Here is a 15,112-nt window from a genome sequence, read left to right as displayed (position 1 = left end):
ATGACTGTAATGGGTGAGAACAGAATTTGTATAGTGTTTCGGTCAGATAATATTTACAGAGAAAAGAACAGAATCATATATAAAAAGAAAGGTGCTGAATACAGGGGAAAAAAAGATATCTGGGCTCTGAAACAATTTGAGGGAAGTTATTTGCATCTGTTTGAACAGAATTGCACAGAATAAATTCAGGGAGTCACTTTTCTGTGAGCTGTGGGCTAGCAAGGTAGGTTTTTGTCATCTCTCATTTCAGCTCCTAAGTCCTTACTCAAGTGAAACTCCCACTGGAGTCAATTGCCTCTTCCTTCTGATTTTAAACGTTTAATGCAAAACAAATCTTTTCTACTTTGTGAACTTTTTCATACCTTTTGGCTCTCTGCACTCATCTGCAGTAGTCAGACTATGCTACATCTGCTAGCAGTATACATACACTGAGTCATGGCACCCTAGAAACAAGACAGCTGAGGAGATCAACATTTTGGAGGTTACCATTCTTCCCTCTCCTATTAGTCTTACACTAGATTAATTCCATTGTCTTCGGCAAACTTCAGCGTGATTTTTGTGCGGGTGAGTCAGAGAATTTGGCTCTCCACCTGGAATAATATCTGTGGCTTTGGATAGACACAATTCAGCTGTACTGCGTTTTCACGCTTTCACTCCTCCTCATTGCTCTTGCCTAGGATACGCTGCCTACACAAGGCCATCAGAAGAGGGCATGCAATATTACGCCATTTAGCAGCAGGACTTTTTCTCGTGCTTTTGAGAAGCTAAATGAGTTTAGTAGCTCTGTCACAGATGACCCACAGCTCTTACTAAAACAGTTTGATTCTCAGGGAGAGCACGCTTCACTTAAATTCAGTACTTCCCCCTCAGAATTTACAGTAAGTGACAAGAAGCTCAATCATTTTTGCAATTGACAGCAAAAGGCGACAGCAAATTTTGTGCAGGCGTTGCTGCTGGGAAGGAATCTTTGGTTCCAGGGGTTCACATTCAGACTGACTACCAGTTTTGACATATTGCCCATTCTGGGGGAACCACGCCTGTCTTACCCCATTTCCCTGACACAAAGGCAGAGGGGACATGGGAACACAGCGTCACTGACGTGAACTTTACGTGGCCTCATTGGTACAACGGGGCGCAACAGAAGAGGTTTCTCATTTACATAATGCTCCAGTATTGAGTCATCTCTATCTTCTACAGCTGCAACTTGTCACTGACGAGTCTCTGGATGGCAAGTGAACGTAACTGTACTGTTCATAAGTCATACGCTCAGGAACATCGGCCTGGCTGTGCCAGTGCCTGCCATGGGGAAATAGAGCAATGTAAAATGTGCACATAAAATTTCCCTGCAGTGTGGGAAGTCGTGGGTCTGGCTTCTTGCACAGCAGAAGGGATGTATTCATTGATTATTAACACCCACTATCATAAACCAACACCTCAGCTTTAAACCTTTGCTAGAGTTGAAAGTCCATCAGCTGCCCATCAAATCTCTGTCCTCCTGGAGAAAAGTCTTATATTAATTAATATAATTGCCTACATAATTTCTCATGCAGAAAACTGCTCCCTGCTCAGAACTGCTTAGAAAGCTGGCTGTAGAGCTGGAAGAGAACTGAGGGATGTTGTCCTGTACAATAAACCAGTTATCCAATCAAGAACAACTTTCTCCATGTCAGCACATAAGGCCAACACTTCTACAACAGCAGGACTAGGTGTATGTCTGCTGTAACTCCCCAGAAGATGAGAATGGATTTCAATCTTTTTTAAGCTTTCAAGTTTTAGGCTTAAGGAGTTAATCTCTCTGGATACTCTCTATTCTCCATGGAATGAGGTTATTGCTCTGAATTGCCTCTGGAGGAAACCTTTCCCTGCACAGAGGTTTGAGAGGGAATCTAGGAAAATAAGTTTCATTACGCTAATGTTAGCCTTTGCAAATGCCCTTGTAATGTTTTCATGTAAAGGTTTCATCTTCCTGATGCTGTTCACACTATTGTTGCTAGCAGAAAACATCCACTGATATGGAAAAAAGACAGCAGGAAAATTCCATTGAAATAAGTATAATGGGAAACTTCTCTCTTTTTTTTTTTTTTTTTTTTTTTTTGCATAGGGTTGTTCCCATGATGATTCCAGGGATGAGAGTGTGTGAGTAAGATGAGGAAGGTACAGGGAAACACCAAATAGTGTGAGTGTACACCCTGGATGAAACTTGAAAACAGTTGCTGCGGAATGGAAACATTTGGGAAAGAGAATGGAATAGAGTGAAACACAAATGATGCTTCAGTGCTGGAAAAATCATGATGAACAGGACAGTCATCTTTGTTTATGTGTTTGTTATATCCATCTGACGAAGCCAACTTAAGGAGAAGGGGCTAAATATTGTATCACTGAACCCAACCTCATATGCCAAGTTTTATTACCTTGAGGAAAATACTGTAATAAACAAAATCTGGATGTTGACTTCAGTCAGCACAGGACAGAGTTGTCCTGGACATTATAATTTTGGCAAACAATACTGCAGAATGATAAAATATGAATTTCAGGAGAACACAATATGGATGTTTTCTGAGCCTTCTTACTCACAGACTCTCATCAAATGCCTGTAGATTGCACATCAGGCAATCACAATCTGCCAATGTCTCTGACACCAGAGATGAAAGGGTACAGACATCTGACTTTAGAGCATAGGATGCAGCACAGCCAAACTACATTAACATATGGCAGCTAAGATTAATGTTTGGAAGTAGCCCAGTCTCTGAGTCAGACGGATCCTTTCCGTTCATAAACTTTAAAGTGCCAGGAAAAAAGTTTAAAAGTCCAATTAAAATAAACCCTGCCTTACACCACTGCAGGCTTATCATTACGGCATGAAGAGGGCAGGCAGCATTTTGCTCTTTCTTCTGTGACAAGCTGAGCAAGAAACCATGAAATAGCCTCATAGGAGACAGGGTGAAAGGGGTCTTCTCTGGTGAGGGTGAAGTCTGGAGACCCGCCTGGCTTCCTCTAAGGGCAGGGGGAGTTTTCTCAAGTGTTTGTCTGTTGCTTTGTTCAAGTCATTTTGGTTTAGTGCTTTCTGGTGATGCACATTGTCGTTTGAAAGGCACATTTGTTGGATAAATCAGGTCCCCAGATGCATCTCCTCTTAGCTTCTGCCATAGGCTGAAACTTCTCATCCTCACCTCTAAGCTCCTTCACAGGTCTCGCTACATACCTGTTCTTATTTCTTCCCAATTCCCTTCTGCTGGGCATCAAGCAGCTACTCTCTTTGTTCTTTTGTATCTTTCCATGCTTCTTTGTGGGCTCTGTGTATTTACAGCAATCTCCCTCCATCTCATATATGCTAGAGCCAACCCTTAGAGACAATCACCAGTTTGGAGTCTGTTTGGCCAAATGTCAGACTGATGAAGTCAGCAACAAGGACAGATGCTAGAGTGGATCACATGCCAACTGAAGTTGACCACCCAAAACTAACCCCACCCCAAACAAGAGGCCAGATACTAAAAAATGATACCCTAACAATGACATTTCAGAGTTGATGGCCTCCAGGTGAAACCTGGCCAGACACAACCACCTCTGGCTTCATTCATTAGAGGGTGAATAAAACCTCTTTATAAAAGATTTTCCCTAGCCATGTCCAGACTTCTGCTATGCGTTCTTTAGCACTCAGAAATCTTCCCAATCCACTGACCGCCACAGGTCTGCCAAGTGATCAAGTGAGAACGATGGAAACACAAGTGTCTTTTGCAGAAGAGGCAGCCTGCTAGCGAATTGCAGGAGCAGCAATTAAAAACTCCTTACTATGAAAAAGATTTAAAAAGACTATGTATGTCTTGTCTGAAATATCCCACTGGGTTTACTCAGCTCCCTGAACACTACACAATATCTGGAGGAAACCACTGAGAAAGCTGATAAGGCAGCACAGACAAGCATGCCAAAAGTAAATTGGTGAAGTGCTATTCGATGTCTCACGCACACAGCTTGTTCCAATGGGTCAAATGATGGGTGAGAACCTGCAGTAGCATGAGTGGCTGCCCACAGAGTGCTGCAGCAAGATTTGGCACGTCTTCCAACAAAAAATTCCAGCACCTTCTTTGAGCAATTCCTCCTTGTCAAGGTTTTGGTTTGGTTAGCTTGTTTGCTGCCTGAGGGTCTCTGTGATGACCCAATGCTGTTGAATCCTCCCATACTTACTCTGTTCAAAAATGCTGGTTGCTATGTATTGATGGCCACAGGATAGCATTTCCTCCTGCTAGAGAGAGAACTGGGCACAGCCTGACTTGGCATTTAGACGGTGGAGCTGGCTTCCACAGCTCATACCTAGGAAGAAGCCACCCATTCTAAGAACGTCATTCTTGATGCAGCAAGCCAGGCACTTACCATACCTAGCCCCTCTTGAGCAAGCTTTCACACTGACTGCCCACTGAGTGCATACCAATGCAAGGTCTCTGGGAGAGATCCAAAATAGCACTCAGGCACCAAAGTGCAGCTCATGCAGACTGCTGGCGCCTGTGCTCATGACAGCAACCTAGGAAAGCTCTGCCTCCCCTCCTCAGCGTCATCAGATGCTGTAAATGCAGCAATTTCTGGCAAAAGCTTCTTCAGGTGCCAAAAGCTCTGGTGCCTTTTTGTGCCCAGCAGCCCCACTGCTCTGGGTGGGCTAAATTCTGTCAGCTAGCTCTTGCCTAAGTCCATCCATCAGGTTGTCCATAATGTCTTAAGTACCCAGTTTCCTAGGCATGCTGTGACTAAGTAGGAGTCAAAGTGCACAGCAGAATGGAACTCTCAGGAGTGCTTATGTGCTTATGGGTATTATTAAGTCATTGACCCCTTCACCGGTATCCCAGTCCCAATATTGCCACTGTTTCCCAGCTAGGAGCCCTAATCACCCAGAAATTTTGCACTCCTGGTCACACCATGGTTCAGCTTTTGAAAGCTGGGCAAAGCACATTCCCCCCCTACCCCTTCCCCTAAAGTTTCTCACAGCAAAAGACATTTCTAGACTTTTCAAAGGTCTAGAACTGGCTTCCAGGGCAGTGCTCTTCAGTGCTTGGTGAGTGAAGTACAGAGGTGGCTCATCTTCCAGGCATACTTTCACTGGGAAGACTAATTCAGGTGTCCATGACAAATGTGTTACTAAAACCCATAAGCAAACACTTTTTGGTCCTGTATGAGTGTCACAGTGAGACATTCAGAGGTCCCCTTCTCCTAAGTACTTCTTACTGGCTGACGCAGGCATGTCACCACTTGGTATAGTAGCTAAGGCCACTTGAAGTCCTTAAGTTCCTAACTATTCCTCTCCAGTGTACAGGGAACTTAGGCATTTAACTCACTGGAGAGCACCACCCCCTGGAGAATCAACTCTTCTTTGCTGCTAATCCCAAATCTCTTTGAGATTTGGCACGCTGTCTTAGTGTTCAAAGTCCTCTGCTCTAGTTAACTGTTAACTTGCATATCCCTTTGGCCATGACCTTTCATGTGTTTGCAGTCTCCTGAGCTACACTAATCAATATAGGGATGCTGTGAAAGCATGAGGTAAGCCTATGACAGGAGCTGAAACTGCTTTGTTAGGTTCTTTTCCACAGTGAAAAAAGAAACGAAACACAATATTGTTCACTACGATTTTCCCATAGTAAGTTCCTGGCACCCAAGCGTAAACCAAACACGCAAAAAGAAATAGTATTAAACCCAGGGTAAATTTTCTAGGGACTTTGAACGGTAGATTCCCCCTAGCATTGCCCAGCGATGTGCTTGTCCACTGGCACAGGACAAGGAAGAGGCCACACAGCTGCACAGACCCCTTTCTCCACACTCAAACACACACATGGCATCTGTACCGAGCCCCGTGATCTATCTATCAGATTGTTTCTTCTGTATATTGAGCAGGGAGAGGTGGTTGTTATGTCTTCTTAAGGAAAAAGCTCATATAGTCAGTATTTTTTAGGACCTTAGTAAGTTGAGTAGATACTAATTTATTTTACTGTCCATTTAAAGTCCAGTCTCACAATAATGGATGGACAGAATAACATATGTGATAAAGATAAATATATACTGCACTGCAACAAGACTTAAAAATCACTGTTTTTATTTCTTGGTATTTGGAAAGTGCTGTCAACATTTAGCTTTCTAAAATCCTAAGAGGAAGGGCTGAGCTTTCTTTCACTAGTGATTATACTTAGCCCAGCACTTGTATTTGAATTCTTCACCTACATACGCATCCTGTTCTTTCAGAAAGATTTCCTCACATGCTGTTATTTATATTTTTAAATGCTTTATAACATTTTTTCTTCATTCTCTAAAATGTTTCTTCCTTTTCCTGAATGGCAGTTGGGTTTAATGCTCCATGCAGTCAGCGACACACCCTGCAGAATACAACACATAATCAAGTAAACACGCCTTGCAAAGCAATGCACTCACTTCAGTCCCCTACCCACCCTGATACAAGTGCTACAAGCGTATCCCATGAACAGGGGATAAAATGTCGTGGTGCACAATGTCCCAGACAAAAAGCTTCAGTTCAGCTGAGAGCAAACACACCTCAGCAGCAGCAGCAGGGGCATAAGTGAATAAGCACTGCACCTTCCTTAACAGTCACTGCACATTCCCAATTGATGAACGAAAACTAACTGACCTCAACGATGACTGCACGTACCCAGCTCTACCTTTCACAAACAATGCTGCTCATGACCCAGTCACAGCACTTACAATATGTTCCCAATGCAAGAACTGCAGCAAGAGCCACAGGCTAACATAAAACTCAGCTGTGTGTAAGAAATCACAAACAAAACAAAAGAGGAACTCATACATGACTGTTACAGGATATTATCTGAAACCACACTGAATAGGTAAGGATCAAGGTTACACTTTTCTGTGTAACAAGGAAATTCTGTGATTGCAAAATAGAGATAATAAAATTTATCAGGGATTAATATAAACTTTATTAAGCTAGAAGGAAAGAACAGTATATCAGCTGGAAATCAGGAATATCTAGGAAACCTGGACAGAATACATTTCAGCTGAATGAATGAATTTATGGAATTAAGACAATGCAAATAAAGCACTTTTTGGACACTTTTTTTTTTTTTAATAGGAAGAAGGTACCAGTTTTGTTGCTGTGAGGCATTACTTAAAAATCCAGATACAGTCATCCAGTATCTGAGTTACCTAGGAGAACCAGAATGAGGAAATTTTTTTTTTTTTTTTTTTTGCAAGAAGAATTAGAAACTAAAGGATTTGTTTACTAATTTTAGAGTGGAAACTGATCTTATTCTGTAGTCTGAGGTGAATCAATCCTTCTGCTTCATTTTCTTCACTGATAAAGGGTTCTGAAAATATTTACTTACTGATTTCAGAGAAGCAGTTTGGCTCAATTAATGCTCCTAAAGTAATTTGAAGAGAAACGATAGTTTCAGGCCTACTGTTGTCAGGAAAACGTTAGTTTACTGCTCACACAAAAAAGAGCTAACCTTTAAATGGGGTGTCAGCATCAGTTTACTCATTCCAGTTCTAATGATGTGACAATCACCACGAATGAACCTGTGCTTTTAGTTCCCATTGTAATACACAACATGATCTAAGCAGCCGCACCCAGCTGGACTGGGGACAAATTCCTGTTCTTATCTCAGGCTCACTAGAAGCCTTATGTAATTAAACAATATTGTGACGAGGGTCTTATCTCAGGGTATTAACTTCTTCTTTCCTTGGCAAGGATGTAAGTCAGCTAGACCCAATTGGAAAGCTGTCCTGGCACTGCTGTGAGCCCATTACTTTCTTCAGAGTTTAACCGTTTAGTTGCAAATAAAATCTTCACAATGTGAGCTCTCACTGTGTTGTGTTCTTGAGCCTGCAAAAGGAACGACTCTTCAAGGCCACCTCAAGATTTGTCTACCATACAACTGAAGTGCTTTTGTAAACCACTTCAGCACTCTCCTGGCTCCTGAGAGAGCTGATGCCTTTGCACAAGACAGCTAATAATAGTTAATGATATTGGGGCCTTGCCAGGAGCCTAGGCGAGCACTTGGTTGTGTAACCAACTTGATAGGCACTGGTTTGTTTTGGTTTTTTTCCACTACAGATAGTACCCGCTGGCTATGCCTGTGTAATTGGTTGACCTCATGACAGATGAGAATTGTCTCATTAATTTCAGTGGGTTGTTCAGTTTTGGAGCACAGTGCAAAGTGCTGCAGGATTTTGTGGCTGATCTATTAGCAATCTGCTGAATAAGCTTGCACAATGTGGTTGGATAATTTAGATGTCTGAGATAAAAAAAAAAATCAATTAGGTATTTTTATCTATTCCCTGGGGGCTTCTGAGGGATTGTGCCTTGTTATCTCACCCTCCCTTTTAGCTTTGAATAGTCCCAGCATCAGTTATTATCTCTTCCCTTGAAAGACTATGGCATTGACTAACAGCCCTGACACTGTCAGGTTTTCTCTGCTTGTTTGAATCTGGATTTATTTTTTACCCAGGTATGGGCCTAGCTTCTGGGTGAAAGGGAAAAATGGGAATATCTGGGTCTCTAAGTGCAGAGATTATGACAGCAAGAGGAAGAAAGCTGCAAAATCTATTAGAAAAGCAGTATGTTGCACACAGTATTTCCCTCTTGCCCTGCTTTTAGACTTAGAAGGCAGGTAGCTTAAAAAAAGGCAGTACCCTTAAAAAGGGTAGCTGTATTTTATTCTTGAACTGTAATGTAATGTGGACCATACACAAGTGAAAGCACTTCTTAATATAGCAGTGGTCACATTACCTGCAGCAAAAAGCCACTGACTGATGCTATTAGCCAGTGACGTTGTTAAGGGAAGGAGCCCAGGTGCTGTATGAAGCAGTGCAGGATTAGCCATGTGTGTTGCATTAAACGTGGAAGGGATGAGCTCAGACAAAAGCATTCAGCAAAATGGCAATACTGGGGTGATTTCTCACCCAAAGAATGGGGAGCTCTTTCTTGTTGTAATTCCTTGGCCTCCACTAAAGCTGCAGAAAGACAGTCCGCAGCAAGTGATGGAGTCATGCTAGCAACCAAAGAGTTCATTCTCTACTGGGAAGGGTTATGTGTTTTTCAGTGGTGCAGCTTTCCTTCCTTTATGGGCACTTTGAAGCATATACCTTTCCCTAGTCTGTCACTGCAGCTTGACTATCTCCAGACAGCACAGCCTGTGCTGCGTTCACAAACATCAGTTGTTATTATTGAGATGCTCAGAGTGCAAGAGAAGCTCAGTACAACCTGAAGCACCGCACCTGCGTGAGCCAACACACTCCTGCGTGCAGGTGCGGGCAGTCCCGTGTCTGCAGGCAGCTCGGGAGCACTGTGGAGAAGCTGTGAGACTCCAACGCTCCTCGCTAACACGGCAGCGACTGCAGACTGCCAGCAGCACCGTGCTGAGCCTGCTCTGCCAGCCTGGGTCACCTCTGGGCACACCCACAGCACAGCAGCCCGACAGGTGCTGCTAGGGCCTGGGCAGGCACTGAGAAGGCCCACGGGGTCTGGCAGGGCCTTTGGTGTGCTGTGGGCACAGAGAGGGTCGGCTGAAAGGGCTGGCAAGGGTCGGGGTGTGTGAGGAGCCCACCATGGGGTGCTGGCAGGGCCCTCAGAGCTGCGAGGTACTGCAGCCATGCAGAGAGCCCTTCAAAGCAGTGGGAGTGAGGTGCTGCCGAGGAGGCGCGGCCGGAGGAGTGCCCCGGGGGCCGGCCGCAAAACCCGGCCCTGCCACCCCGCAGGGCTCCGCTCCCGCCGCTGCCCGTAACCCGGCGGCGGAAGCGACGGCCGGCTCCAGCCACCCAATGGGCTGGTGCTGCGCGGCGGCGGGGCCCGTCACTTCCTGGCCCTGCAGCCGGCGGCAGCGAGGCGAGAGCCGGGGCCGGGGGCGGCGGGGCCCGCAGCCTGCCCGGCGCTCGCCACCAACATGCCCTTTGACTTCAGGAGGTGAGTGCGGCGGGGCTAACCGCCCACCCCCGCCGCGGGGCCCGTACCGGCCTCGCCTCTCCCGCCCCTCGGCGGGGCCGCCGCTCCCCGCCGGGCCTCCGCCGGCCCCGTCACCCCCTGCCGGGGTAGGCAGCGCGGGCGGCGGTGGGCCGGGCCCTTGACCGGCTGCGGGCGAAGTGAAACCCGAGGGAGGAGGGAAGGAGGGAGGGATGGGAGAAGTAGGTCTGGGCAGGGAAGGGACGTGGGAAACTGGGAGGCTCTGCCCAGCGAGCGGCTGTTGCTCTGTAAGGTGTTGTGCAAAGCGAGGCGTGAGGAGTTTCGAGCTCCCCTGGGCAGGGCGGGTGGAGCAGCGGGCCCTGGAGGTGACCGCCGTGGGTGTTGCACGGGCCCTGGCCACGGGTGTCGGGGTGAAGGCGCTGGGCCCTTTCTCCTCCCGCCGGTCCCTGAGCTCCCACAGCAGGTTTAGGAGGTTGCTCCATACGGTGAGGCAAAGCCACACACTGCAGCTCCGATGGTGGGAAACATTGTCACCTCTGCCTTTGGTTTTGGCATTTTGAGTAGGTGTGAGTTGTGGAATTTGGCCTTGCTACGGGGCTCCTGCATCCCGTGGGCCACAGCGGTCAGTTTCACATACCAAAGCAGAAGTGGAAGAGACCCCTTTGACTTACGTGGAGGTGAAATAGCAACTGTGTATTTGTTTTCTTTTTAAGCCAGTCCTGAACCAAAGACTTCTAACTTTACAAATTCATACATGCCATGGGGAAGGTGCACAGATTAGTTTTCTCATGTAGGTTTTATTAGAGCATTAACGTTACAATAAAGATACAAGTTTTTGGGAATTGGGAGATACAACTGTTGCTTGACGCTTCTCATGAAGGACCATCATGAACCATACATTTGCACCCCTTTGAGATGACAGGTGGAAATGGTGATAATGCAGGTTTTTAGCTCACCGAGTCAAAAGTTGTGTATTGTATTTTTGCTGTAATTCTTAATCAGGCCTCTCATTTATACAGGCTAACAGGATCTTGTATGTGATCCATGAGGCACTATTGAACATGGAGGCAGTTGCTTCTGAATGAAAACTTGCTGAAGCTGGAAACAGCATCTGCTGGATCATGGGGGATCCAGGGCCCAGAGCCTCGTTTCTGCTTTTGTGTAAAATTTGGTAGAAAATTTCTTCTCAGCTTTGGAGACATTCTGCAAACCCCATTGCTGTCTGTTTTCAGACTTGTACAGTACATGAATAAGGGATCCTGGGTTGTGGCTGTCGCTTTGTAATAGCAGATAAAGAAAATGTTATCTCAGATGTCTTTGAAAATGTGATTTTTTTGCTGGGTCTCAGAATGTACATGTAGAAACACTGGCTCACCAAGAGTAATCTTCTCAAGAGACAGCACTAGTGCTTCACTTTGGAATGGAGCAAAGACATAAGGGTTGAGTTGCAGAGTTTGTGTTAATGAGTTACACAAACATAGAGGCATCAGTTCAGATCTGCATTTTTAAGATTCACAATTGCAAATAACTTCTTTGTCATTCAGATGGGAGGATTAGAAATAGACACTTCAAAGCACCTCCTCAGATAATGTAAGCTTCTTGAAGTTCAGCTTTTCTGCAGACGAATTTTGAAAAGACTGTCCTTGATAACAAGAAATTTACATTTAAAGATACAGAGAAGCTATTGTCACGTGCAAAAAACTACTTTCCTGTTTTAGAAGCATGAACAGAGTTCAGGGCCAAAATTTTGCAAAGGTTAGGGGCTGTCTTTTAGCTGTTGTGGTTTTTGTTCATTGTGCAGTCAGTGGAACAAAATCCTCTGAGGTTGGAAAATGTTACTGTAGTAGGTAAAGTATGATGTATACACTTAAAGAAAAACGTACAGTTACTTCCTGACAACTACAGAACACACAGTACAATGCTATTGGAGAAATAAGGTTACCACCTGTAGTAAGTTTGTGAATGTTTTCCATCATGTACAATGAAAGGTTTTTCTTTTGGAGACTTCAACTGGATGTTCTCTTTGATAGGTACATTTTGGCACCTTGTCTTTACCACACACTTTAAAGTGGGCTTTAATGTCTATAATTAGAGGGCTGGATTGTTAAGATTGTTCAAAATTGCCCCCACATACTTATAGAGTGCAAAATTCAGAGGTTCAGAGTGGAGAGGCATTGTGTTCTGGAGGCCACAGGTTTCACAGGGCTATATTGCTAATGCATCTGAAGAAATCACTGTCCTTAACTGCTGTGCTAGAACATTTGGGAGAGTAAGTTCTTTTCCTGTTGAATCCCTCACTTAGAGCTTTTATTTTTAGTATTTTAGAGTGGCAGGACATTGACAGCTAACATCAGTTTTAAAGAGGTGGAAGTCTGGGACTCAAGCTCTGTTTCCACACAGAATAGCTCTCAGAGGAACAGGTTGCCACAGTCTCAAATGGAGAAGACACAAATGATAAGTAATGAAAACAGCTCATGATCAAAAGAGTCCCTATTCTTCATAGAAACAGAATGGTTTGGGTTGGAAGGAACCTTAAAGATTATCTGTTTCCAGCCTGCCTGCCATGGGCAGGGACACCCTCCACTAGGCCAGGTTGCTTAAAGCCTCATCCATCCTGGCATTCTTCACCAACTTAAAGGAAGCATTTCCGTCTATGTGACTATATCTGTTTGCTGTCTTCTAGACTTAGGGGTTCATATTTGGCCAGACTGAAGAACCCAAAGCACTTGAACATATTTCTTGGAGGTTGTTTCCATGGGTCAATCTGAGGCATACTGGTTTGTATCAGATACGGAATTAGCTCATTTTGTTATTTGCACTTTTCTGTACTGTACCTTGGTTTGTTTTTTTGTCTGGAGGACTACTGTTTTCTTGGCTTTTCAGTGGTTCCCTTTGCATTTAATTCATAAATAAAATGATATTTTTACAGTAATTTAAAGTGAATAATAATGATTCTGTCCTAAGTATTGTTATGATTGTAATAATACTTAGTACTTACCTAACGATTTTAATTTTTCAAAGCATTTCATGTACACTAATCTCTTCAGTCCTGCTGTGATGTTGGTAAGGAACCAAGTTTTCAGCTTCCGGATTGGAGCCTTCAGTACAGGTCTGTTCAGTGCATGTCACGAGGCACCAGCCCTCCTACAGAACTACTAAATCAGTTTGTATTTCCAGAAGGCCTGGTTCTTTCTCATTTTTAAAAACCTACTTGGCTGCAAGAGAGAGACAGATTTTTCCGTTGCCTGTCCCCCTGGTTTCTTAGAATATGTGTCAGCAAAGCAGCTTCATGTTTATTGAATAGGTGGTTTTAAGTTTTATCACTGGAACTGAAAGGGTATTTCCCTCTCCAGGTTTTAAGACCCAGTATCACCTTCATTCTTGCAGCACCTGTGGATGGTTAAAATCATAATTAGATTAAAGTGTAAGCCTGGGTCATCTGAATGGTGATTGTGGGTCAGAAGGTTTCTCACATGTTGTGTGATCCAGTTAGCAGGGGGGCTTAGCTTCAGCAGCAAGTGCCAGTGCTGGGCTTCAGACTGCTCTGGTGTTAAGAATTACAGAAATAAAAATGAAGTGAGTCCCATGCCCTAGATGTGGACATGGTCTAGAGAATTATTGCTGCAAGTTCTTTTGCATCTCTAGGCTTTTCTTAGCATCTGCTTGCTTGCGTGAAAGAGTTACTGATAGGTTTGTAGCAGATACTGAAACTTCTGAACTATTTTGGTAGCTTTAACTGATTAGACTGAGAAAAGCTAAAATAGGCTGCTCTGAAATCATGGTTTGTTCTAATTGTGGGCAGTTCTCAGTTGTGCCCTGGCCACATCTTTAGCATAGAGTGGCAGATATCTGTGAATCCTGATTTTTATTTTTAACTAAGAAATTCAGAATTTATTTCCCATAATTAATCACTGTGATGTTTTCCTCAGGGTTTTGGTTGGTTGGGTTTGGTTTTTCGTTGCTTTTTTTTCACAGCTTGGTAACCTGAATAAAATACTGATATATTATACCTGGATTTTGGAGGTCATGGGAAAGGAGCCAGGCTTAGATGGGATTTAGGTACAAATGCTGATTTAGAGTGGAAATTCTTTGTGGCAAAGGCTTATTCCATCTGCACAATACAGCAGGCCCCTGTAGTCAGGTGTTGCTTGGCACATCTGTGATAAATACTTATTTTAATGTGGATACTCTGATTCAAAACAACATTTTTGTTGTTTTGGGACATAAGCAGGTCTTTGCTTCAGTTCTGGTATGCCTTTTCTGAATCAAATTGTCTAGTCTTTACCAAAGCTGATATGCTTCCAACCTTTCTGCTTTTAGGAGAGGTAGTATGTTTGGCTGCAATTTAGACCTGAGAGTTGTGACAGCTAATAGTCAAACTGATGCTCAACACACCTGACCTGGCACAGTTGTGAAACCAGTGATACAGACTGCTTCAGCAACATCGGGGAGGTCTGTTTGTCTGCCTTCGATTCCTGACCAGATTAGTGAGGGCAAACCTGCAGATTGTAAGTGATTTGGAGGCTAAGGAGAAAAATTTTTCCAAACTAAGCAACCCCTTGGACAATTTATCATTCACTTGGAGCTTAAGGAAAATAGCTTTATTCTGTTGTATGGCGTAAGAGGAAACAAAGCTGTCTTTGATAATCCTGCCATTTTTCTTTTGACAGGTTTGTGAGGATTGCAACTTAAAATCTTTCTGTAACTCCTGAAATCTCACTTAAAACTTGTAAGGGATTTGTTTGGCCTGTGTTTGAACATCTGCCAATTGTTAAGCAGAAATAGCGACTAAGTGGTGTTCTGGTGCTGCCTAATAAATATCAAATGTTAGTGAAACGTACATATTTGCTCAGGAGTTTCTCATGGGATCGTGGTGCTCTGTACTCCATTCACCTGAGGCTGTCTCCTAGCACATTGTTTAAGTAGCTGCATTAACCCACACTAGTTCATTTGGCAAAATTACTTGCTGAACTTACTTTAACAAATGAACTCGCTGTACCTCTGCTACAGAAGGTACACGGTGGTGATAGCAGCAGATAGGAGTGTTCTTGGCTGAAGCAGAATGGGGAGCACAAGAGAGAAGAATAAACAGCTCAGGCCAGATTATATGGCTTCTGATTAGATGAATTGTGCCTACTGGCTTGTGTAGCCATGGCACATCAGAAAGGTTTGTGGGTCTACTATGCTAAGCTGGGCATGATTCTA

At 44.1% G+C, this 15,112-nt stretch overlaps 1 protein-coding gene and 1 long non-coding RNA gene across 2 annotated transcripts in view; both read left to right on the top strand.

Moving 5' to 3' along the window:
* Positions 1-9,739: 9,739 nt before the first annotated feature.
* ERGIC1 (endoplasmic reticulum-golgi intermediate compartment 1) overlaps positions 9,740-15,112 on the top strand; it is a 58,724-nt gene continuing 53,351 nt past the window's right edge. Inside the window, exon 1 of the mRNA XM_062607730.1 lies at positions 9,740-9,910. Coding sequence (XP_062463714.1) covers positions 9,891-9,910 — 20 coding nt within the window. The 5' untranslated portion in view covers positions 9,740-9,890. The remainder of the gene's footprint in view (positions 9,911-15,112) is intronic.
* Positions 11,908-15,108, top strand: LOC134158079 (uncharacterized). The gene is made up of 3 exons (XR_009962578.1): positions 11,908-11,937; positions 12,048-12,665; positions 14,578-15,108. It is a non-coding gene; the product is annotated as an uncharacterized LOC134158079 (long non-coding RNA).

Source organism: Pezoporus occidentalis, unplaced genomic scaffold, assembly GCF_034315485.1.
Source record: "Pezoporus occidentalis ecotype Australia unplaced genomic scaffold, CSIRO_AGI_Poc_V1 ctg124, whole genome shotgun sequence".
Taxonomy (NCBI): Eukaryota; Metazoa; Chordata; class Aves; order Psittaciformes; family Psittacidae; genus Pezoporus; species Pezoporus occidentalis.
The sequence above is the reverse complement of the archived record's forward strand: the minus strand, read 5'-3'. Positions and strand labels throughout refer to the sequence as shown.